The 24,496-nt window shown below is 55.6% G+C and overlaps 1 protein-coding gene across 18 annotated transcripts in view; it reads right to left on the reverse strand.

Moving 5' to 3' along the window:
* Positions 1-24,496, reverse strand: part of EXD3 (exonuclease 3'-5' domain containing 3) — a 305,064-nt gene that overhangs the window by 72,075 nt on the left and 208,493 nt on the right. Inside the window, exon 21 of one of the 18 annotated variants that reach the window (XM_074609099.1) lies at positions 13,381-13,581. The exons of the other annotated variants lie outside the window; for them this stretch is intronic. Coding sequence (XP_074465200.1) covers positions 13,450-13,581 — 132 coding nt within the window. The 3' untranslated portion in view covers positions 13,381-13,449. Of the gene's footprint in view, positions 1-13,380; positions 13,582-24,496 lie in introns of those variants that run through there. 18 annotated transcript variants of the gene reach the window in all.

Consider the following 24,496-nt stretch of genomic DNA (forward strand, 5'->3'; position numbering starts at 1 on the left):
AGCCTGATAAATGCAGCAAAGTTCTTCATCTGACAAACCCAGAGGGAAAGCGGTTCCCATGCCGGGGGCTTGGGAAGTGCCCATGGGGGCCACACTTTGGTGGAGTTCCCCTCCAGGACCGCAGCACCAACCACCTTAGGACGGGAAGAGGTAGAAAACGTTTGTGTTTACGTGTCAGAAAAACGACTAGTATGTAAAAACGCCTGCTTAGACTGACGAACTTCCATTAAAATCCAGGGAAAGGCAGCACCTAATGAAAATCCTGGCTATTTTTTGCTGCAGTCCAGTGAATTCATCGCTCTCAGCTGACTGAGGTTTAATCATGAATAGTTCTGTCTATTGTGCACCACTGAAAACGCCGGAGCAACTTCCAGTTCCCCTGCAGCCCATACAGTTTTAGGAAGTCTCAGCTACCCGTTTCTCTCCTTTCCTTCCCACACAGCTGCCTCCTGCCTTCTCCCGAAAGGCTGCAGGCACTGGAAGCAGCTGAGCTCACGAGAAGGGCACCAGGTCACGGAATCACAGAATCCCAGACTGGCCGGCGTTGGCAGGGCCCTCTGGAGATCACCCAGTCCCACCCCCGGCCAGAGCAGGGTCACCCACAGCAGGTGGCACAGGAACGCGTCCAGGCGGGGTTGGAATGTCTCCAGAGACGGAGACTCCCCCACCTCTCTGGGCAGCCTGTGCCAGGGCTCTGCCACCCTCACAGCAAAGAAGTTCCTCCTCATGTTGAGGTGGAACTTCCCATGCTCAAGTTTGTGCCCGTTACCCCTTGTCCTGTCCCCGGGCACCACCAAAAAGAGCCTGGCCCCATCCTCCTGACACCCCCCCTTTCAGTATTCATCAGCGTTGATAAGATCCCCCCTCAGCCTTTCTCCATCAGAGAGGTGTTCCATCCCCTCAGCATCTTGGTAGCCCTTTGCTGTCTCCTCTCCAGCAGTTCCCTGGCCTTCTTGAACTGGGGTTCCAGGGACTGGCACGGGACAGAAAGGTCCTTCCCTCAAAAGCTGCCTGGGCAGGCGTGTGTCACGCATGGGGTATTTTTCAACGCAGCTCTCTCAGCAGCAGCTCGAGGAGGTCACACCGCCGGGCAATTGGGACCGGTCACACTGAGCTCTTTGGTTGCACACCGTATGAACAACCATGTTCCCACCTCCCCGGGTCCATCAGGATCCTCCTCCTCCCCTTGCTGTGCCAGGAAGGAGCCACTCTGGCGCTGGGTCTTCATGAAACGGAGACTCTTCGTTTAATTCACTAATTATTTGATGTCATTTTTAGGTTCTGCTTCTCTGTTCAATACACATCTAGTGCAACATCTTGGCTATTGACCCATTCAGATACCAAACCCGCCAGTCAAATACAGAAACTCACAGCTTTGGGCTGATGCCTGAGTCTGTTTAGGAGGTGCTGAAACGAAGACTGAGAGAAAAAGAAACTGCAAGGAATGAGTATGAAAAACAAGTGGAGGGAAGAGGGGAAAGAGAGAGATAGCTAACAGCTGCTGGGATGCGATGCTTTACACCCCGCTGCGATGGGGAGGACTCCTCCGCCCTGACAGCCCAGCACAGGGCACTCGGCTGGTTAAAACAGAAATAAAACAGTAATATTCAGAATCGAAATATACAGAATTGAGTTCCCCAAAACTACCAGCCCCACAAGACTTTCCATCATTAATACACTTGCTGGACTGCGCCAAAAAGGGACAGAACTGAAAGACGCAGAGGACTTTTCAACACCGCGGTCAGAAGTGTGGCCGCAGGAAGGGATACCCCCCTGAGCTGGCTCTTAATGAGCTCTGAGCTCATTAAACCTGAGCAGAGCCTGCTGCAGGTAGGGCCAGCGCGACCGCTGAGAGCCGGGCAGCTTTGCTACGGAAACGGGAGCTAAGGGCGAGCCCCGAGACACGGCGATTCCCAGATGAGCTTCCTGAGAAGCACGGCGAGTGAGAACGGGCGCCGTCAACATTTCAGTATCAGGCCACATCCAGTTTTTCACTTACAGCCTCAAAGGACCCCCAACATGGAATCGCTCCATTTAAGCTGGACCAGAAACTGCTAATTCCTGTAAATTCCTCACCAAGCTGCTAAAAGCTGCCTCGACCTTCCCTCGGCTCCGTCCCGAGTTGGTTCCGTGATGGCGGGACTCAGAGCACACTGGTCACTGTGGTCTATCAGCAGACACATCCCCGCAACTTGTGCAACTCCACCGCTCTTTACTGCAAAGATGCCAACATGTGCCACGAATGCAGGGCAGAGTAACACGCTGTCCCCAGAGAAATCATCCTGCACTTCCCAAAGAGGACTTTTGGGATGGCTGCAGGAACATCTTTGCAGCTGGCCGCTTCTTGAACCTCCCGATGCAGGCTGCTCTGCAGCCCTCTGCACCCACCCGGCTGCCTACAGACCCCGCGTACATCACGGGGTGCTGAAATTCCCATTGCCGGGTCGGGAAGAGTTATATATTTTAGAGGTTTCAGTAACTCCACAAGATTCAATAAGCGGAAGCAAAAACCAAGCGTCCTTCGGAGCACAGGGATTTTTCTAAGGCGCAGGGGCTCAGCAGCTCGTACAGCGCGCGGTGCCCGTATCTGCTATAACGCCCTGGGCTCTGCTTTGGGCGCTGACTCCAGCCCCAGCCAGGACATGGGTTTTCCACTTCTAGATGCCCGCCTGGAGGCCACCCAGCCAGGCGTGCCCCAAAGTGGCCCCCGAGCCACGCTTGCTCCCCGGGGCAGGACGCCTGCGCCTGCGGCTCCGGGAGCAGCTCCGCGGACAACGCAGCGGCCGAACAAATCATAGAATGACAGAATGGTTCGGGTTGGAAGGGACCTTAGAGATCATCTAGTTCCGACCCCCCCCTGCCCTGGGCCGGGGTCCTGTTACCTCCTCACCTCAGACTGCAACAGCAGGGGGAAAGGAGCAGCACCCCGAGCCCACCCCAGCGGCAGCTTCGTGCTTTCCTACATCAAACCAGCTCCAACCCCTCCACGAACCCCGTTGCGGCGCTTCGCTGTAAGGACCGGCCGGGGCAGGGAAGGGAGCCACGCACATCTCCCTTCTTCAGGCCGGGGCTGTCAAGTCGGCAGGGAAATAATAAACACTTCTCTAAACTTCCTAAATGTCAAGAAAATATTTACAGGGCCCACTTCTGCAAAGCATGCACGCCAGCCCAAAGGGCACGCAGGCACACTTCGCCGGGCGCTGCCTGGCATGCTTTTTGCCATGATTTTTATTAAACATTTGCGGTTTTCCTGCTGAAAAACCCAGCGAAAGATTAATGCCAAAAAAGTGACTCCTCTGGGGCTGAAACTGTCAGGGAGCCAGGACGCAGGGAAGTACGGAGCCTGCGTGTCCGTTCCTTCCCTAACATATTTTACAGCCAGAGAAACGAGACCCAGCCTGGCCAGGACTGCAGCACGTTTAGGGGGAAATCTGTGCTAATGCTGACCGCGCTCTGGAGACACAGCGAAGACTCCAGGCCCACGCTCGTGAACATTTCACCAGCAAATAAATTCATATAAAAACACTTCCCATGAATGTGATTTTTTTTTTTTGCCCCCTTTTTTTTTTTTTTTTTTTGCTTTAAAACGGGATTGCTATGGTCTCTAATTTTCTCTAGGCTGTAACCATAACTCTGCAATGCCTCCCAGCTGTTGAAATCCTGCGCTAGCCATGGAAATGGGCTGAGCGTGGAGCTCGGCTCCTGGGAGGTTTCCACCACGGGCTGGAGCCACGCCGTGGTGCAACCAGAAGAGGCAGGTTGGCACCAGGACAAGCGACATGCCCGGCTTCGGCGCTGCCACGCGGCACCGCTGCTGCGGCGGATGATGCCGCCGGTGCGGCCGAGGCGGGGGACGAGCTCCTGCCGCGACCCCCGGGGCAGCCGCGGGTGCCCCAGCCTGCGCGTGGGAGGGCAGCGCTTCACCGCAGCACCAGCCTGCAGTTATTTCCAGCTTCAACTATTACACTTTAATGAAGGTTTTCTAATGAGCTGTTTAAATAGTCATTAGAGGCCAGCACTGGAGAGGGAGATAAGTCTTGTGGGTATCTCCCCCTGCGAGAAAGGACCTGATAAGAAAGAACTGAATGGTTTTCTTCTGGGATCAATTCCAACAAGCAATTATCCCCTTGATACCACGCTGCTTAATCAGGAGCAGATTGAAAAAACACTCGACAGTGGCTGGCGATGAATGGGCCACTTTCCCAGCATCGCACAGGGGAAGGCTGGAGGCTTTATGCCAGTACCTGAGATAGGAGATGATCCAAATGGTGCCGACGGCTCATTTGATTTACAGAAAACAATAATAAATTTTGTTTTTTTATAATCTTCACGTAGACAGAAGAACCATCAGCTTTGATTCCTGATGTGTTCCCATCTCAGCTATTCAAAGGGTTTAGGTTTTGCTTAATTTCAGGTGCTGGGCGACTTGCTAATGCTGACCAGGAACCCGACTGCAGCTCCTGCGCCGTTTGGAGCACAAGGGCTCCCGTTCTGCCGCGAGCTGCTCTCCCCCTGGCAATTAACACCCAGCAGATGAGCCGAGCTGTGACAATTGTGCAGGACAAGATGACTCACAGACTTGGCTAAAAACTTACTAGTTATCCTCTGATGTTGTTGGAGAGTTAAGTAAGCTCGAACATTTTAATAGGCTTATTTTCTCACCATTCTACCGCCTCAGGTGATCCTTTGTGTTGCAACACAAAATACCGTATCATGGGATTATTAGAAAAAAGAAAGGCACGTGCTCAAATCGTCATTTTTGTTCTGTCACACCCTGCCAGTGCCAATATCTGGAAGGGACTCTGGCAAAGGGTGCAAGCAGCAAACGGTGCAAATAGCAACGGCGCAAACAGATTTGGCAAATTGCAGAAAGAGCAGCCAGGAGGGATTTTTTTTTTTAAGGCTGGGGGGTATTACTCACTCTCGGCAGTGCAGCATAGCTAGGAGATGTAATGGTACAGCAGGACACAGGGGACAAAATTCCGGTGCCCATATGCATGTAAGGAGCACAGGCAGGGACGCGTCGAGGGGTGACGGGAGGTAGAAGCATACGGCCCTTCGTTAACTGCAAAGGCAAAAGAAAATCTGCAAACAAGTCTTCTGGACAGGTCAGACCACAGTCACGGGAGAACACACACCCAAGTCCCGAACGCAGGGGTGGGAAGGGCTTTGCTGCGTTACTGAGGCTGGGCTTTGCTCCTGCGGTGCCGTGTCCTCTCACCCGTGCAGGAATTGAGTTAGGGTTCTTTTACACTGGGACAAGGTGTGGAAACCTGTTTTTTGGGGGGATTTGGAGCCTCCTCCTGATTTCCAGCCTGGCTTCACTCATGGCACTTTGCACCCTGGTTCCCGGGCGTTGTCATCTTAGCTCCACGTCTCTCCTCCCTCTACGTGCAGGCAGCGAGAGCAGGGAGAGCCCCTCGCAGCCAGCCCCGCTCCTCAGCCCACCCACCACTCCATGCTTTTTTAGGTCTCACCTTGTACAACGGCATCTTCACTTCCCTGATCTGCCTACGGATTTCCCTGCGGCTTCCACCTGATTTCATCTGTTGGGGACTGGAACTGGCCGCTATCGTCACACCGGGGTTATCCAAGCAGGGTGAAGTCAGAGCAAAGATCTTTCTAGCCCAGGAACCTGCCTCGGACACTCACTGGCTGCTGATATTAAAGCGTTTCATGATACAGTGGAGCCAGCTTTATAGCTCCCTCCTACCAAGGGGGGGGTCACCTCAGGAGCCCCTATTCCCTGAACCCTTTCCCAGTGCCTGCTCACACTCTTGGACTGGTCCTGCCACCATGTCAGATCACATGGGAGCCGTTCACCTTGCAACCACGGCAACACCCCCTCCTTTTTTTGGCCAGGTTTGCTGTTGCCGTTGCAGTGCACTGAACTGGCTTCCTGGCTGGTCAGAGGAGCCTCGGCGGCTGCTGGAGCTCAGCAGGGTGCCCCAAAGAGAGGTGGGTGGAGTGGGACCTTCACCTTTTGACAGCAGTGACGTGTTAAAGTTAGTCGGGTCATCCCATGTGATCACATCCCATGAGATGGAAAGGAGAGCAAGGCACTGAAGAGCGAATCCTCCCCAGGTTTCAAGAACAAACATGCTCAGGACATCGAGGGATGTAGACAGGCGGTTAAGATTGGATACTAGGAAAAATTTCTTCGCCGAAAGGGTTCTCAAGCATTGGAACAGGCTGCCCAGGGAAGTGGTGGAGTCACCATCCCTGGAGGTATTTAAAAGCCGGGCAGACGTGGTGCTGAGGGACGTGGGTTAGTGGTGGGTTTGGCGGTGTTGGGTTGATGGTTGGACTCGATGATCTTAAAGGTGCCTTCCAACCTAGACCATTCTATGATTCCATGATTCTGTGACAACATCCCACAACCAAAAGCAGGACCTCTGCACCACATAGTTGGTTTCTACAACACCGTACTGCAAAGGGCTCCAAATCCAACTATGCATCACGCAGAAACGGGCAGCGCTTCTCCCCCTGCCCTTTCCTCTGCCCTGTTTCAGTGACTAAGGGCTGACTCCTGCACCAGGGCCTTTCGCACTGTTTGAGTTTGTCGGGCTCCAGCTGAACATCAGCTCCACACCGGAGCTGCACAACCCTCCGTTCATGACTCTCTGACTCTGCCATTTCATCTCATCCCTTGTTTTCCTATCCTGAAGGGCATCCAGTTCTTTGTGCGTAATTTCCCCCAACTCCTTTGTTTTGATGATGATTCCCAATTACGGGTAATTACCAAATTTCATTAGTAATTTCTATGTTTTGTGCCAAGACCATTAAAAATATGAAGCAACATCACTTCCAAGACTGATTTTTGAGAAACCCATTTAGCACAGTCCTTGCAGCCCAGCACCTGCCTCTCCAGTTGATTTAACATTTCTCCTTTACTGAAGACCAGACAACTTAGATATATCCTGTCTGCTTTGTCGAGAAGATCAGGTTTTTTATCTACTCTGGCATCACTTACTTTCAGAAAATCCATATCTCATCTTATCCATTTTCCATGTTCTTAATTATTCCCTGTTTTAATGTTTATTCTAAAGCTTTGCATACTAATAGACTCTTACGTGCCAAGAACACATTCTCCCTGCCCCAATAAATAGACCTCTATTTGCTGTTCTCCAGCCAAACCATCCAACCCCTGTGGTTTGATGGATTTATTACAAACCTTTCTTCCGTGACTTCAGCTTTGTGCCAGCCCCTTCTCATTTCTGGAGGAGACGCTAGCTGGCCCGACCCGTTTGCATGCTCAAAGATCCTCGACTGGTTGCGGCATTTCCCGTCCCCATGCACTGCCACCAGTCACCCTGACTCCCGCCCCTTGGCCACCATCCCCAGTGCTGCCAAAAACCTGGGCGCAAGTTTTCATTGTATTCCTTTCAGGACTATACGTAGATTATCTTTAGTCTCTGTCCCACCCTCAGCTCATGCCAGCCCCGCTTCTTTCCTGCTTCCCCTTTAATCTATATAGCTGGACCGCTTCCAAGAGTTGGGCAACCCATCTTTTGCTATTTCCTTTAATAACCTGGGCAAGGTTGGATTATGCCTTACTTTCAGACTTGCTTGCCTTACAAAAATTGCATAACCGCTTTTTAGTACTGGTCTTTTCTCCGTTGCCTGGGGACTCCCTGATCTCCCTCAGCAGCATCCCTTCCTCCCGCCCACCAGCCCCCTGTCCCATTCCCTGTCCCCACAGATCCTCAAGACCCCCTCTCCCCGCCCTGGGAGACGGGCAGGGCTTTCCAGCAGGAGGGAGCTGTGGTGAGTCACGGCCTTCCTGGCTGCGAGGCCGCGGGCCATCCTGTTTGTGTTGGGCCAGGGGAGCGGGAGCCTTCGCAGGAGAGGTTAATCCTGCCTCGGCCCCGGCAGGTGGGCAGAGATGTCCTGCCAGAGGGAACGATGGTGCCCAAAACGTGCTCCTTAGCTAAAGCCCTCTGTCCCTCCTGCCCACTGCCGTGCAGAGCCCGTACCCGGCTGCCAGAGGAGAGCTTGGGCAGGTGCTTGTGTCCGCCCCAGCTGGCCCCGTGCAGCTCCAAGGGCTGGGGAATCAAACAGAACTTGATAATGATCAGTATTATTTTTAGATCTTTCCTTCCAGCCACTCTCCAAAGCAGTGCAGGCTGTGAGCCGTGCAGCACAGGCTGCCTTTAGTGCAAACCCACAAACATCCACAAAATTGGAGGAAAGAGGTAGGTGGGAGGAGGGAAACCCTAGGAACTCGCCCTGGGAAATAGCTCTGCGGTAGCACGCCTTGCTGGAGGAAGAGTGCCCCGGTCACCAACAAAGGCGTGCCGTGCAGCGGCAGCGCTGCCAGAGGGTCCTGCCCACACAGCCAGCCCGTGGGTACCCGCGGTGCCCCGAGCAGAGAGCGAACCCCCCCGGGAGCAGGACTCCAAACCTGTAGTTCTGCATTAAGTCACTCCTCTGGAGCACCATCCCCACAACAGCTCTCCCCTCCGGCGGGAAGAGAAACGGGAGCCTGTTCATCAGCTGCGTGCTCCGGCCACACGCGGTTCGTGCAGCGGGGCTCGGGGCTTGGCTACCTGAGAAGGTTTTTACCAGAGAGGAGCAAAGGAAAGTGCTTCAAAAGAGGCCGAGAAACATTGCAGCTCTTGGAACGGCTCCAGCCTTGGCTGGGAAGTTGAGACATGCCTTGGAGGGGATGGGAGTCCCCTTGGAAGATAATCAGAGATTTCGAGTCTCTCCTACTTCCTTCTATTTACAAAGTCAGCGAAGCCAGAGAGCTGGTTCTCCACCCCCAGCCCATACACGACAGCCTCTCTGCTCACGGCGGGACCAGGGGACACCTCGACGTGAGGCTCCTGATGGCCCCTTGGGAACTACAGCCACTGGGGGAAGCGGGTGCTGGGCTGCGGGAGAGGTTCCAAACGCCCACCATGGCCAAGAGCAGGGCAGTGAGACGCAGTTGCTGGAGGGATCCCACTTCCTCAGGGCTTGTACCCATCACAGGGCACACATCCCACGGGCACCCGAGATGCTGGGGCAATGCCAGCCCTTGTAGCCTGAGGAAAGACCACTCTGACCATCTCCTCTTGGACCAGGGCTGCCCGTGGGGTGCTCGGCGCCGCGCTGGCTCCTGCCAGCCCTCGGGTGGACAACTGTCATGTTCGCTCCCTGCTCAGCCTGCCAGTCTCCAAGCGGCCTCTTCCCGCGCTACAGCAACCTGTCCGCGTCTGCGGTGCCTCTGAGCCCTTGCGGTGGCTGGACTGGCAGGAACTGGGCTGGGAGGGCTCATCCAGACCAGCAAGTCCAGCGATCATTAATCACTGGCCGCTCGCAGCGCGAGGGGCTCTGCAGCACATCTCTTCTGCACGGCTGCACCACAGCTGCGACCCCGCAATGGACAAACGGCATCGGAGGGGTATTCTCCAGCGAGAGAATTCACCAGCCATATTTAATAGCTGCCACCCGCCCTGTGCGTGCTCAGGGGGGGCCCTTCCTCTCCATACATTTCCCTTCACTACCTTAACGGAGGAGGAAGCCCCAAACACTTCACAGACGGACTCCAGCTCTTGCACCACTGCACTTGGCAAACGGAGTAAGTTTAATGGAGAACTTCTCCGCACCCAGCAGCAGAAGAGTTAACACCAGCAGGATGCAAGTGGCCGTGCTCCCTCCATGCTCAAGGAAGGGCTCTTGGTTGGAGAAATCCAAGCAAAACACCCAAAGCAGAGGAGGGACCTGGGGTGTTTGCACGGAGGCTGCTCCCCACTGACGTTCCCTCCTGGCTCGACTTCACGGATTGACCTGGAACCTCACACTGCATCTTGTAGGCAGCAAAATCCCTCCATTCCCAAAGTCCCAGGGCCTGTGGGCTATATCCATGTTGGGTAGAGAAACAGAATCAAACTACTAAGGAGAAATCAGACATGAGTTCAGGGAATAACCGGAGCCTGATGACATATTTTAGACATGGTGATCTTTATACAAAGCAGTAAAGGTCACACACTGACTAAACAGCTTGGGTCTAAGAACTAAGGGCAGCCAAGAGACACACACAGTACCCCTGGCACCCTACAGGGCACAGAGCCATCCCTGTAACTCCATGTGCCTCAGTTTCCCTAGCTCTACCCGAACCTCTAGGAAACTGGTTGTCCTTCACGGGCACGGAGAGAGCTCATTAACCAGTGGCAAGAAAGCGGCTTGAGAGCCTCCGAGGGCTGGTGCTAGAGCCACACCAGAGGTTACTGCACCCCGGGCTGGTTCACAGCCCTCAGCCGAGAAGGAAAGGTCAATCCCTGTTGCAAACACTTGGCAGAACAACTGACTGGAACGCTTGCGCTGATGCTCATCTGCAGCTGGGTTGTCTCGGGCCTCTCCCAGCTCCCACCAACAGGGGCACGAACTGCGTGAAAGGAGTGCGAGAGGCTTAAAGCGACACGGCTTCCCCTGGCACCAGTCAGGAGGCTTCCAGCTCTCTTTGGTGCTCCTGACAAGAACTGTTTTCCAGCCAAGAGGCTCTTCCAGCACCGATGCGCAGAGACAGGAATCCATGGCAAGACAGGAACCTGAGCGCACGGGCTGAAAGAGGCTTTGACACTCATTTTCCCACCAAAGGAAGCGCAAAATCCTCCCTTTACCCAAAAATGCAGACGCACTCTCTCATGCTGCTCCCCTGAAGTGTAGGTGCCCCCGCTCCCCGTGCAGCTCCCAGGCAGGCGCGGGTGCTGTGCCTCACCGAGGTGTGAGTAAGGACCGAGCCATGCAAATCCGAAGGCAAGTGTGTGCGTGTTGCAACAAGGAGGAGGCTGTTGAGCCCAGGGACTTGGCTCCTCTTGTGAACAGATTCAGGGAACGTGCTCATGAAAAACCTAAGTCTCCAAGTATTTTATTTTGATCCATGAGCCTGGCAAGATCTCCTGTGAACATCCACTCGGTTGGGACTACATGGGCCTCGGAGGAAGAAGTGGGAGTGGTAGGAAGTCGGAGACAGACTGGAGCAAGGTTTGCTTTCCTGCTGGGAAGCCAGAGGGTACGGCTGTAATCCCTGACATCCAAACTGGAGCAGAAGCACAGGGAAAAGCCTGAATTTTCCTCCGAAACATGAGGATGCTAGCATGCCTTTTGAGTCTGAAAGGGATGCTGCTCCCTCAGCCCCGGCATCCTGCAGCTCCCTCTCGCTTGGGAGATGCACGGGCACTTCTGGGGTCAGACTGGTTCCTCCAAACACTCCTGCCATGATGCCAAACCGAACGGAAACTCTCAGTAACACAGCGCTGCGGATCTGTCGGAGAAGCAGAGCCTTTCACTCTTTCTAAATAAACACAGAAGCCTTGATATTTAAGGTCAAAAAGCTTTTCCACTAGTGGCTCTTGGTGTCTGAGCAAAGGCTTCTTGGCCACCCCTCAGGCTGACTGAAGATCTGGGGACCAATAACATAAGCTGAACGGATTCTGCTCGGCACAGCTCAGAGCAGGGCGAGAGGTACCAGCATCCAACTGGTAAGCTACGATGGAGCAAGATGCATCTGATCTTGGCTCAACAACTTCACGTGATGAGGAATCTGCTCCCTTCCTAAAGACACTGCACACACCACCAGCAAAGCCCAAACCTTACATCCCATGAAGGTGAGTAAAGAGCTCAGCGTGATGTGGCCTCGCAGGACAGCAAAAACGAGCCCATCCCTTCTTTGAGTGATAACTGGAGAGAGAGTGCTCCGCTCAGCAGCCAGCACATCACCCACGTGGGACATGGGCTTTCAAATAGTCTTGATGGCTCAAGTGCCAGAGTCTCTGTGTGACACCGATGGCCGGTGTCAGTGTCCATCGGGATGGCGTGTGGTACCTGCAATAGCTTAGCTGAGCACAGCACCTTCACCTCCAGCTGCGAGCACGTTCACGCAAACATGCGGACTGACTGTTCGTACATCTAGAGGTTGGCTGAAACAGAAACGGCAGCTAAGAGAAGGGAAAGAGTCAGGTTGGACTCTCCTTCCAGGGAATGTCCAGGGAAGTCCACGGACATAAAGAGCTGAGAAGAGCTGAGACAGTGGGAACACTAAATCAGCCAACTGCCCTTCTGCACTGAGACATGAAATTCAAGTGAGGCCCCAGTGGGAATCTAAGGCAAACTCACCGCCAGGATAAAGGCTGCCGTTCGCATGGCCAGCAGCGACTGCATTGCGAACCAGTGAAGTCATTATCGATTTCCATTCACAGCTACAGAGAGGCTTCAGAACAAGCCTGTGACATGGAAAACGCTGCCGCTGGGATCCCAGTACCCTCCAGCCTGGTGCATTTTGTGATTATTGACCTTATGGTGGAAGCTCAGGCTAAGGAAACAGGCTCCTTTTTATTCCATGCCTCCATGAGAAACTAAGGATATTTCTGCTGAATTAGCCCGGGTGGCTGCTCTCCTTCTCTGCACAGGCCAGAGCGAAGTGCAGAGCAATGTTCAGACCCCGAGCCTCGGCTACGGCCCCGTGTGATGGATTATTTATTTCTGTAGCTAAACACTGGATACATCATCTAAAACAGAGACATTAAGAAGAGCTTGAAACCCTCTATCTTTATTCTTCTTCTTCTCTTATTTAAGTATACAGGATAAAGAACAGTAGAAACAGGTGAATGGTTTCATTATTCGGGACACCCTCCTGGCAGACACACTCAGCAGAGTGGACTCAAGCAACCTCCTGTTCCTTACTCTATGTTGGACATTTCTGTAGCTGTCTTGTATTCGGAAGAAAATCTTTGCTCTCCTGTCAACCTTGGAGTTTTGTACATTTACTTTTGCCCAAATCCCAGGAGATGTCACGAAAAGCACGTCTTTTCATTGGGGATTAGAAAAGAGGAAAATCTTGAAGAGGTGAGGTGACCACCGGTGAGTCCACAGCAGCACAACCGCGCCATCATCTACCCAACCCAACCACCGACATCTCCACCTGGGCAGCTCAGCTGCTGCTGCTCGAGATGAGGTCTAGGGACGGGCTCTTGCCCTCTCTGCCTAGTTGGCTGTGGGACAGTCAAGTCCTCTGTAATGACGCAGCCCTGAGCTGCTCAAAATGATGATGTCTTCCTCCCCAACCCCAGAGGTAGACATCTAAAGACACATTTCTTTCATTCATTCTAGGAAACCCCAGGGCATGCTCAAACCAGTGTCTGGTTCAAAGAAGAAAGGTGAAAGTTTAGAAATTGTGACTTTAGCAGTCAAAATCCCCTAGCCGTCCCCGCCGCCGGGAGCAACTGTCCATCCAAGGTGAAATAGCCTGAATGCTAAGAAAGGACTTGGTGGCAGGCGTTCGGCGTAGCAGGTCTCCCCGTCCTGGCACGATGGACGCGGCTGTTGCTGCTCCAGTGCACACCAATACTCGGGGTCCAAGACACATCAACACTTTAAGATAATACGGCCTGGGATTTTCTGCGGGCTCTTGTGGAGTTGGGCACACAAACCTCACAAAGGTCCAAATCACTTCACGTCCCAGATTCACGCGTGTGGCTGGAAATCCCCACCAGAGCCAGTGCCGTGCCATGCCGTGCCGTGCCGGGGGAGGGGGCTGGGACAGTGCTGCCGCGGGAGCCTCGCAGTGTTTGCTGTCCCTGGCAGGAAGCCGTTTGTCTGCGAGGCAAGGAAACAAGGAGGTTTTGGAGACGGCAATCCCATGCAGCTTCTCGCTGCTTTTCCCAGCTACCGATCCAAGAGCGCCTGTGTTTACTTCCAGCCTTCCTCTCTGCTCCGCTGCCAAGCAGCCTTCACGGCCGGACGCAAACCACTCCACCAGGAAATGCGCTGGATCGCATCAGATAAAAAGGCCGTCGCACAGGGACACTTCACTGGCGTTAACCCTGCTCTACCTGCGTCCCAGCAAGGTGCCCAGGGTTACCCGCGGGCAAGCCGACCCCATGCACCGCCGCGTTTCTGCTACCGGAGCCTGAGCTCTCCTAGCTGGGGCTGCTCCGCCACGTGCCGGTGCTGCAGCAGCTTTGGGTTGCATCCAGGCGGCACCGAGGAGCTCGCAGGCAGGGAGGACGGACATGCCAAGCGCATGTGGCCGCGGCTCCAGGTTCAAAGCCCACGCACCAGCTAGAGCGGCTCCTTTGCAGTGGTGTGATGGTGGGAAATGCAGGAGATGATGCTGTGCCCATGGGGGACATGGCTCCAGAGCGTTTCCCTGTGGTGCGGCCAGACCGACTTCACCTGGATCTGTGACTGACCCACTGGGCTGAAAACGCTTTCAAGGAGCAAATGAGACGGGACTGCCCTGCGGGTCGTGGCGGCTCACCAGACAGTGACTGTGGACTGAGGGGCCCTGGCTCAGCCTCTCCTCTGCTAAAGCGAGGACACGAGCTGCCTCCTGGGGCTGTGGCCCGGTGGCATGCCGGGCACGGCTGTGGGCGCCCACTCCAGACCTGCCAGGACCCTCCCCAGAGGCACAACCCTCAGCAGCACCGTGGGGCTTCCTAAAGCAGGACTCAGAAGACCAGGCCCGGCTCTGGCACAGCTTCTCCTGTCAACCTGGATGTGTCACGTCCCCCATTTCCCAGCTGTGAAGCCATGGCTCTGCCAGGCCCACGTGCTCCCCGTGGCACGGCGTGTCACTGCCCGGTGCTGAGGGCACCACCACCACGGTCTGCACTCAGCAGGGGAGCTGCGGCAGGAAAGGAAGTAGCAATGAAAGACAAAAATGTATCGAACCATCGGAAAGGCAGTTTCTCCTGTGCTTGTTTGTATTCTGAACACATTTGCAGTCTCCTGGCCCTGCCGGCCAGCCGGCAGACGGGCATGGGACTGGGCTACTGAACACCCACTGCTTTCTTCCCCCTCCACCTTTTTGCACGTTTGCAAAAAGCAAAGCTCAAAGGCTGCGACCTAACCCACCGTCTTTCCTAATTATCCCAAGTGCTCCAGCTAACAGCCTCCCTTAAACCCAGCTGTCCCGTCTCCTTTTCCTCTCCTCGGTGAGGGCTGGCCTCAGCCACCAGGAACACGCCGGCTGGTCCCAGCGCGGTGGCGGGCAGAGAGCGGGGAGAGGACCTCTGCTTTTCCTCAGCTCCTTTCCCAAACCAAACTCCATCCGTATTGAGAAACCCTGACGTTTCCATCACGGGAGAAAGGAAAAGAAAATCTACAATTGTCTTAACCCCCAGTAAAGCCCTTCTCGCTGGCACAGCCGCAGCAGGCCGAGCAGTGAGCGACAAGCAGCCACCCATACATCATTCTGGCCACGGCTGCACACGTTCAGATCCGCTACATCTTCCTTGTGTTTTAAGCAAGATAAAGGCTATTTTAAACTGACCTTCAACATGACATGCCGCTATTGCTATCCTGACCCGCTGGGGCGGCAGCTGACCTGATTTTGCTCTTACCAAGGACCATCCACTGCATCAAGCCAACGCATCCAAAGGACAAATCCTGCCTGGGCTTGAGGATGGGAGCAGGCGAACGGGCCATCACCGGCGTTTGGTTGCCCAAATCAAGGCCTGAGCAGAAGCCCCAGGCACCCCTTTTGTCTCCTTGGCTTAAAACAGGCTGTGCCCAGACTCTGCAAAATCACCCAAATTCACCCCATCCCAGCGAGCAGCAGAATTACCGACAGGGCAGAACTTTTGCACAGCAAAACCTGGTCATGCAGAGGTAGGAGGTCCCCTATTTTGCCAGAATACCTGGCAAAAAAAAAAAAATGATCTATTTACTAGCTTTGACATACTTTAGCCCTACTGCTAGCCCTGTTCCTGCTAATCCCTTCCCAGCGCTGCTCGCACACTCGCCCGGTCTGTGGGGAAGTGATCCTGTCTTTGACATACTTGTTATTGTGTCTAGCTCGCTCTCACGCTGACTGGCCCGGGGCCAGGCAGCAGAAGGACGTAACCTTGAGCCGGACCAAACCATGCCTTTCCCAGCGATTGAAATGGGAGAGGGCCTGAAGCAGGAAAAACAAGGAGGCAGCTTTTCCCTTTCTTTCGGTGGCAATTCCCCCGCCCTGCCGGGCCTGCCCAGCACACACACATTCCTGAGGTGGTGCCAGGATGGAGATGGGGCAGCCCGCGGGGAGTGAATGCCCCGTCGGGGCGGAGGCAGAGTCCCGGAGGCTCCGCCGAGGCCAGAGGGAAACCTGCAGCTCCCTGCGGAGGTCGATACGGGGCTGACTCACCCAGCCAGCGCCGCACAAACAGGCTTGGCAAGTGAAACGTCACAAAACTGTCCTCCAAAGGCCATATGGAGACGTACGAGGAGCAGCTTGACACCAGGTCTGCTTTGGGGCCAATGTTTTGCATTTTCCCAGTACGTAACATGAGCTAAACCATACCATGCTGTTGCTGCAGCTCCAACCATAGTGACTAGAGCACCCGACCCAGGGACGTACTTTTCCTCTACAAACTCCTGGCAGACGCTGCTTGCTGTCTGTCGAACCCAGTCTCCTGCACCTCCGGGCTCTCAGCCGGCACTTTCCTCAACATCACATTTACCCTAAGCAAATCTAGAGGAGAAATCCTTCCAGCTCTCCTCCAGGCTTTGCGAGAGCCTCCCAAAACCCACCTTAGCCAGACGGTGCACAGACTGGGCAAGGTTTGCAGCCCCGGCCAGCACGAGTTGTGGGTGCTGCCCTTCGCCAGCAAACCTGGCCAAGCAAGCAACGCTTCAAACCACGTCCAGGGACCAGCACACAGCTTGCAAAGGGCTTTCCGGGGCGCATTTGAGCAGCAAAGATTTTTCTCACTACCTTCCTGAAATAAGCGTGGTTAGTATAGGCACCTGATCCTTAAGGGGATGCTTGAGCTTCAAAAAGGGTGTCTGAATGAGGATGTATTAGAGAGAGGCATCTTTCAGGTTTGGCAGTGATGTTTTCCCTGCCAAGTGGTCCAGCTGCTCCATCCTGAACGGAAAACTATGCTGTTATCATCTCCCCTCACGACCAGCTACCTAGAAATTAATGCAACTTCACAAATAATGGTCGGGGGATGTTCTGCGGACAGATATCAGTCCCCAAACAGGGCGGGAGTTTTTGCAGAATCGAAAAAGTAATGCCAAGGCAACATAACATTTACAAAAACTGCAGCAAGGTCTGCTAGGGTGTAAGGTCTGTCGTTACTGACAACTCTGGCCTGCTTCTGCCAGGTCAGGTCCTTGCCCATGTTCCCAAGACAGGAGGTACAAGCTCCTGAGCAGACACTGTGTCCACCTACCACACTCCATCTGCAAGAAAATGCCAAAGATTTCACCGGGAATGGTTTCACAGAGATGTTTTTAACCGGCTTGAAGACAGCGGTGCCGGGCTCTGTCAGCCAAGGCCACGGCAGCAGCTGCCCATGGAGTATGGCAGCGCGAGGCGGACGGGGCGGGCAGGGTCCCCGGGCAGGATCCATCGCCCGTCGCGGGTCTGGCCCTGGGAAATCCGGTGCTGCCCCGCGGGGCGGCCGCTCGGCTCGGCTGGGCTCCGCTGGCCCACAGGCACGGAAGCGGTTGCCAACGGGGATCCAGGAGCAGCAATCAGGGAAGGAAGCACCAGGCCCGGGACGGTTGCAGATGGGACAGGAAGGGATTACACATATCCCACCGGTCCGAAGGTGCGTCCCCCTCGAACAAAGCCGTTTCTGCCTCTCCGCGCAGCCGGGGCTGGGAACAGGCTCCCAGCTGCTCTGGGAACGCCGCGGATCACTTTCCTTTCCCACTGTCAGCACCTGCTTAGAGGTTACTTCCTATGACCTTCGGGGGTAACCCCGTATCACGGTTTTACTGCCCTGAGAAAGAGACGGGGATGATAAACCAGCATGAAGATGAGGATCCCTCCCCCTCGCGATCCCGGCAGCCCCAGCGGACACACGGCCTTTCCGAGCGCCCGGGGTCTGTGCCGCAAGCCGAGTCCCCTGAGGGCAGCCTGCGTGCACTCTCTCCCATCGAGCTACAGACCGAGGCAGGAATAATATGAACATATATTTTTAGCAGCAGCAAATTATTTCTCTTACAGAAGGAATATTTCCATGCTGGGCTTTTTCCCTTCCCTTATCACAGATTGTATATTTAGAGCGTGAGAACTCTACCTCGCACAAACAAATGCTGCCAGGCCCCGTGCTCAGCGAGGGAGCCGCTTCTGGCCTCTCTGACGTGCCCCTATTTCGGACAAACCCCCCCATCTTTGCTCCCCAAGTGGGAAGGGAGTTTGGGACGTTAATGTGGAAAGGAAGGGAAAATGCACTCCAGAGAGTTATCAATCAGCACGTTTGTTAAATCGGCGCTGCAAGCGGCCGAGCTGTAGGAAACCCGGGGCAGACCCCGAGCCCTGCCGCAGCGACAAGAAGCAGCTCCTCTGGCGCGGCAGCCCGGGCTTCACCGCTTCCCCTCTGGCTGCAGGTGCAAGCAGGGATCCCGAGGGATGGCTGGAATGGCCGGCGACATCCCCAGGGCGATCTGGCTGCTAAAACACATCCTACTTGCCAGTGGAGAGTCTCACCCAAAGAGTGGCTTTACAGCCTGCGCTGCACAGATCTCGTGAATGAAAGGCCACGGGGGCTTAAAGCCCCTTCCCACCACATGTGCAAGTGCCAGGTTAACGGAGTGGGGCACCAAACTACCGGAGCCTCTTGTTTTCACTCTGCTTTCCCATCCCTCTTCCATGCTGGAGGCTGTGCAGTCCCTCCCTGCCTGCCTCCCTGCCTGCATCCCTGCCTGCCTCCCTGCCTGCATCCCTGTCTGATTCCCAGCCCATCTCCCTGCCTGCCTCCCTGTCTGACTCCCGGCCTGCATCCCTGCCTGATTCCTGGCCCATCTCCCTGCCTGCATCCCTGCCTGCCTCCCTGTCTGATTCCCAGCCTGCCTCCCTGCCTGTCTCCCAGCCCATCTCCCTGCCTGCATCCCTGCCTGATTCCCGGCCTGCGTCCCTGCCTGTCTCCCAGCCCATCTCCCTGCCTGCATCCCTGCCTGATTCCCGGCCTGCATCCCTGCCTGTCTCCCTGCCCATCTCCCTGCCTGCATCCCTACCCATCTCCCTGCCTGCATCTCTGCCTGCATCCCTGCCTGCATCCCTGCCCTCCTCCTGCCCTCCCAACCACTGCCAGGAGCTGCTCTCTGGCAGGGAGGCCGCAGCCAGCCGGGCAGCCCTGGATCGCAGCTACGGAGGCTTCTCATTCCTAGAGAGGAGGCTGATTTCACAGGCTGACCGTGGCAAACATCTCTGCGATTTCTGCAGTTTGTCATGGAGGAGGCGTTAGGAACCGCTGGATCCCTGTGCCCTGCTCCGCGAGGGAGCGAGACGGCACGATTCCTTCTGGCCGGTGAGGCCCGAACACTCCCCGCGGCCCCTCTAACGCAGATTTAACGCATTTCAAACAAAAATGCATCAAATGCCGTATTTCCACACCGAACATGGGGATTTCACGGTCTGGGTGACTTTCATGACATGGAGATTGATACGGACCCTTAATCATAGGTAACAGTTGCTGGGTGAAGGCCCAGGGCGAGGGCTTGGTGTCTCCGATGCCTGCCCGCGTCCGCGCCTCTCGGCTTTGCTCTGTTTATTCTCCCCACACCTCTGCATGGGGCACCCGCCCCCCCCCCCGAGACTGAAATGTCAAGTCATCGGGCTTCTTGCAAATCACGGCAGCGCGCCTTTTGACCTGCACCAAGATAACTACAACAGCAGCATGGGAACGGAAACGAATCTGCCTGGTTAAATACTCATAATTTGTGGTCAGAGGCAGCGTCGCGGAGGCACAGCTCGCAGCGAGCGGCTTGCACGTTCAGGAGCTCCCACAGCGGTACATGCGCAGCTGTTTCAGAGCAGAAGGAGTGATGCACACCAAGGAGAGGTGGGTTTTACTCGCACTCAGGCATCCAGGCTCTCGTTGCCAACCTCTGCCAGTGCAGCGTCCCGAGGCCCATCCCGCCCGGAGCGGGCACTGCCGGCAGGAAGCGTGGTGCTGGTGGGGCAGTGAGGCGAGGCTCAGGCTCTCTGTGAATCCTGTCTCCCACATGAAGTTTGGAAGATTTACACATCCCCACCTGTAAACTGGTTTTCCTACTCTGTCCAGTGCGTACCTGAATGTGCAGGAAAAGAATGGCTTATCTTGGCACGTTAGCATTCCCATTGTTAATCCACTTGATCCGAATTTCCACCAATTAAGAGGGATTTTCCCACTCATGAGTTTTCCCATCACGATCAGGAACAGCTGCAAATGTGTCACCTCCAAACTCAGATCCTGACCCTGCATGTCCTTGACGGCCGGGCTGGCTCCAGAGGCCGTTCCCACCTGCCTGCAGACCCAGTGGTGGCAGGACGGGCAGGGCTCCGGCCTGTCCAGCGCATCACCACGGTTCTCAGCTTTGGTCTCCTATCAGCTCTTTTATTTGCGTGTTTACTGGTGTATGGGCGCAGCTGAGAGAGCACTAGCGGAGTTTCCACACCTGGCAGACGGGCTGGGGCTGCGGCAAGGCCGAGAGTTTCTCCCACTGCTGACTTGGAAGAGATGAAGAGCAACTAGAGACGGCACAACCAGTGCGTGACCTGCAGTAAGGAGCCCCAGACTGCGTTCAGACACCTCGAAGGGTTAAAACCGGCTCAGTCCTCACAAGACCACACCAACTCCTCTCTCATTTTCCTCTCAGGAATTTGATCACTGCTCTGGAGGCACTGGCCAGAGGAGGTGGGCTGGAGCCCTTTCCCTGCCCCGGCTCCATTGCATGTCCTCGTCTGCTCCACCCTGCTGGGTTAGGACCAGCTCTACGCCCACAGCAGAGCTCCCCTCGCTATGCACCTTGAAGAGCCGAGTCTCACCTCACCTATTCCCCCAGCGCCTCCTCAGAGCCAAAACACTGTGGGGTGGAGGAGACCAACAGTGCAAACCTCCCCTCCAAGAGAGGAGGAGGAAGGAAGCTCCCACCTCCAAGCTGGGACAAGCCATTCCTCGGTCACCTCCTCCCCTCCCGGCTGCAGGCAGACAAGTTGGCACAGCCTGGGCAGACTCTGTGTGAAGCTGGTCACGCATCGCGGGGCCTGGAAAGGCACAGTGGTGACGCAGGAGGTGGCATCCCGCTTCAGCCACCTCCACCTTCTTCCCTAAAAGAGCTCAAGCGGCTGCCCTGGCTTGTGCCCAGGCTCCGGCATTTCTGGAGAGAGGACGGATGGGTGTGGGGGTTTGGGGGCGTCCTGCACAAAGCAAACGGCCGTAATGGTGACCTGAGAGTTTTTCAGGAGGTCCAGGAGTCGCCTCATGGAGAGAGAGGTCTCCATCAGCCCCAGAAGTCACCCGGTGCAGGGAGCCAGTCCCTGGCGCAGCCCTCTGGGAGAGAATCGGCAGGCGGGAGGGAAACAGAGGAGCAAAGGACAGTTCTCTGCCAAGACTCGTTTCTCCCATGCACGGGGCCAAGACTGGTTGCAATGATATCAGACCCACGTACTGTTCGGAGCTGGCTGGCCTCCGCGGGACACACAAACTCTCTGGCACGGAGCTGCGCTGCGCGAGGCCGAGCCCAGAAGCTGAGCTGCGCCATGTGAACCGCTACGAGTGGAAACGAAATCCCATTGAAATCGGAGCACATTCGCCACAGTGCGGAGAGCACAGCCGTGCTACAGCCGAGCTGGCAGCAGGGAGAACAAGCCCTGGTGTCTCTCACCTGCTCACCAAATACACAGAAGATGCTGCTCGGTGGCTCTTCCCCCAAAGGAGAGGACCCAGCTCTCGGGGGAGCCCCCGAAAGGCAGGACGGGCAGCGACGGGCACTGTCTGCCGCTGAAAATCTGAGGTTAACGGGGAAAAGTAGGAGGCTGGAAAGCTGGAAGGCATTTGCACATGTTTCTCATGACCTGGATTTCTGAGAAAAGTGGTTTGGTAAGGACCAAGAGGCTAAAACTCCAACTCTGGGTTCATCCTGGCAGAGGGACCTACATGATTCGGGCTCCATAGGAACAGCGCGTGGCCAGGGCTGGGCCAGCTGGCAGGACCAGCGGCTGGCAGAGCTGCCCGGGGCCAGGCAGGCCTTTAGGAACCAAGGAACCCTGACTACTCCTGGCTAAATACCTTAGTCCAGAAAAATACTTCAAATGGGGAGGGGGGGGCAGTGGGGAGCAGGCGGGAGGCAAGAAATAAAAGCCAAAAAATAGAAGGGAAAGCAGATGCATGTTTGGGGCAGTATTTGAACTGAAAACCCAGACAGTGGGAGTGTGAAAATGAGATTTCCAGACAGACGCCTTCTCTTCTGTGTGACCAGATGACTGGCTACAGGAACAAACCATCTGATACTGGGAGATGCATGTCCACGCACATCTCTAATCGGGTATTTCCAAAATTGCATTCTGCCCAGCCCCTGCATGGAGGGAGGCTCCTTTTCACAGGCACTGCTCTTCCCTTGTTTTCTTCTTATCATGGTGTTATCCCCCCAGGTACATTCTAAGCCCTCAGAAAGGCAACCTCTGGGCATGTGCTCCAAGAGCCAGCAGGAACAGGAAGGTTTCCCTTAGGGGCCGTGCCTCCGTGTTGCTGTGGTCACTACCAAGAGACCCGAAACGCCCACAGAATCACTCGGAAGTTAAACCCGAGGGGTGAAGACTTCACCCACTGAGAAATACAAGGAACGTTTTGCGTGATGCCTGTTCCTGGAGCTGCCCAATTCCCTTGCGCAGGCAGGAGCTGAGTTAAAATTCCTAGTGTGAAGGAGAGAAGAGCCCGGCCCATCCTGCCTCCGCTGGCGGTGAGCTCCATCCCCCGCCGAGCGGCCGCGCCGGGACGGGCAGGAGCAGGCTGGGCGCAGTGCTGAGCGAGCAGGACGCGGCAGAGCTACTGTTGGGCCGTGCCGAGGCTCAGACGCAGCTGCGGTCCCACAGCTGCAACAGAAACCATCTGCCCGCGGCGGGCTGGACCGGCAGGAGGAGAGCAGGAAGGATTTCCAGGATGAGAGGGCTGAGAGGGAGGCAGGGTCTCCCGGGAGACGGAGGGAGCTGAGGCTGGTGGAGGTCTTCCCACAACGGCCATCGCTGCAGGGCTTGGGTTACCCTGTGGTGGAGAACGGGGAGGTAGGAAGGAGGGGTCAAGTCCTCTTTGAAGAGAGTTCAGAAAGAATCAAGACAGAGAAATGGAGGCGTTAAGAGATAAGGAAAAGTCCCTGCAAAGACAGACCACGGCAAGTCTTTGGTGGTACCTTCTGCCCACCCAGCCCGCAGGGAGCCTCCGGGCAGCGCGCTCGCACAGAGGGGAGGGAAGAGCTTAATTCAACCTAAAATAAACAGCTGTGTTCAGAAGCACCTCTGTGTTTGCATGGAGCTGGGGTTCATTTATAGACTGCAAAATTGCTCCACATATAGACGATCTTCCCTTGCTCGGTATCTGTTGTTTCACCTGTCCGACCATGGCAGCAGTTTGATGGATGAATTTAAGGGTCATACCCAGTAGTTTCACCCCGAGTTCTCCCCGCCGCACCGCTAGACCCTTGCTGACATGCAAGTTAGGAAAATCCCATGCAGTCTTCAGCACATGAGGCTTCACGGGGAAGGCCACTGAGGGACTATTCTCTTTCTGAAAGGATGAGAAACTCATTACCACCACAGATGGCCCAGCTCTTCCAGGCCTCTTGTCTAAAACGCCAGTCCAGCAAAGGCCACAGGCTTTGTAAGATTACAGCTACTCGGAGTTTATGAGGCTACATAAAACATGTACGGTGGGTGCATCAGTAACACAGTGGCCTATATTTACGGCTGGTGCATGCCCTCTGCAAAGCAGGGGTGACCCCAAGGCTTAGCTGGGGCCCGTGTGCTGGTATTTGGATCGCTTCCATCGGCGTTAACAGCTGGGCTCCGAGCAGCGGCCAAGGGCAGCTCAGATGTCGTCGCTCCGCTCCAGCACCCACCCACGGGCTGCGGTGATGCCCCCAGGGCCCCAGGCAGCCCAACCAGGATGGCCACCACCTTCGTGCTTTGTGCTAGCTTGGGGGAGGCGAGACCTCTGAGCTGGCATGGCCGGCTGCGGCCTTCCGAGCACCGTGCTTCTGGACTCCATCACCTCGCGTTGCAATGGACCTCCTTTAGGCAGAAGCAAAATTAAAGGGTTGGAGGGGTAAGGAGAGACATTTCAGAAGGCAAGGACCAGCCTGCACATCTGGGACTGGGGAGGAGGCGTCGGCAGGAGCCTGCCCGGGCCGGCGAGTCCCCGAGCGCGCGGGGCAGGGTGTCTGCGGCCCCCACTTCGCTCAGGAAGAAGGAACAACAACAGGAAGAGAAGAGAACTCACTCAGACAGAAGATAAACAGACCAGCTAGATAGTGAAGCCAGAAGTTGCTAATTAACCTCAAATTGCTTCGGAAAGGACTCCAAGTGGAGCATTCCCTTCTGAAACGCGAACAGGCAGAGCTGTCCCAAAACATCTGCTGCCGCGGCCCCACTTCGCCTGCCTGCTCTGCAGCCCTGCTGCCGCCATCCCCGCAAGCCCTGAGCTGTCCTGGGCGTGAAAGCAGGAGCAATCAACCCCAAAAGGAGCTGCACCTTGCTCTTCGCTCAGCTTAAACCCTGTCTGGGTTCAACAACGCTGGGCCGGAGCCCTCCATGCCTCCC

This window comes from Larus michahellis, chromosome 15 (genome assembly GCF_964199755.1).
Source record: "Larus michahellis chromosome 15, bLarMic1.1, whole genome shotgun sequence".
Lineage (NCBI taxonomy): Eukaryota > Metazoa > Chordata > Aves > Charadriiformes > Laridae > Larus > Larus michahellis.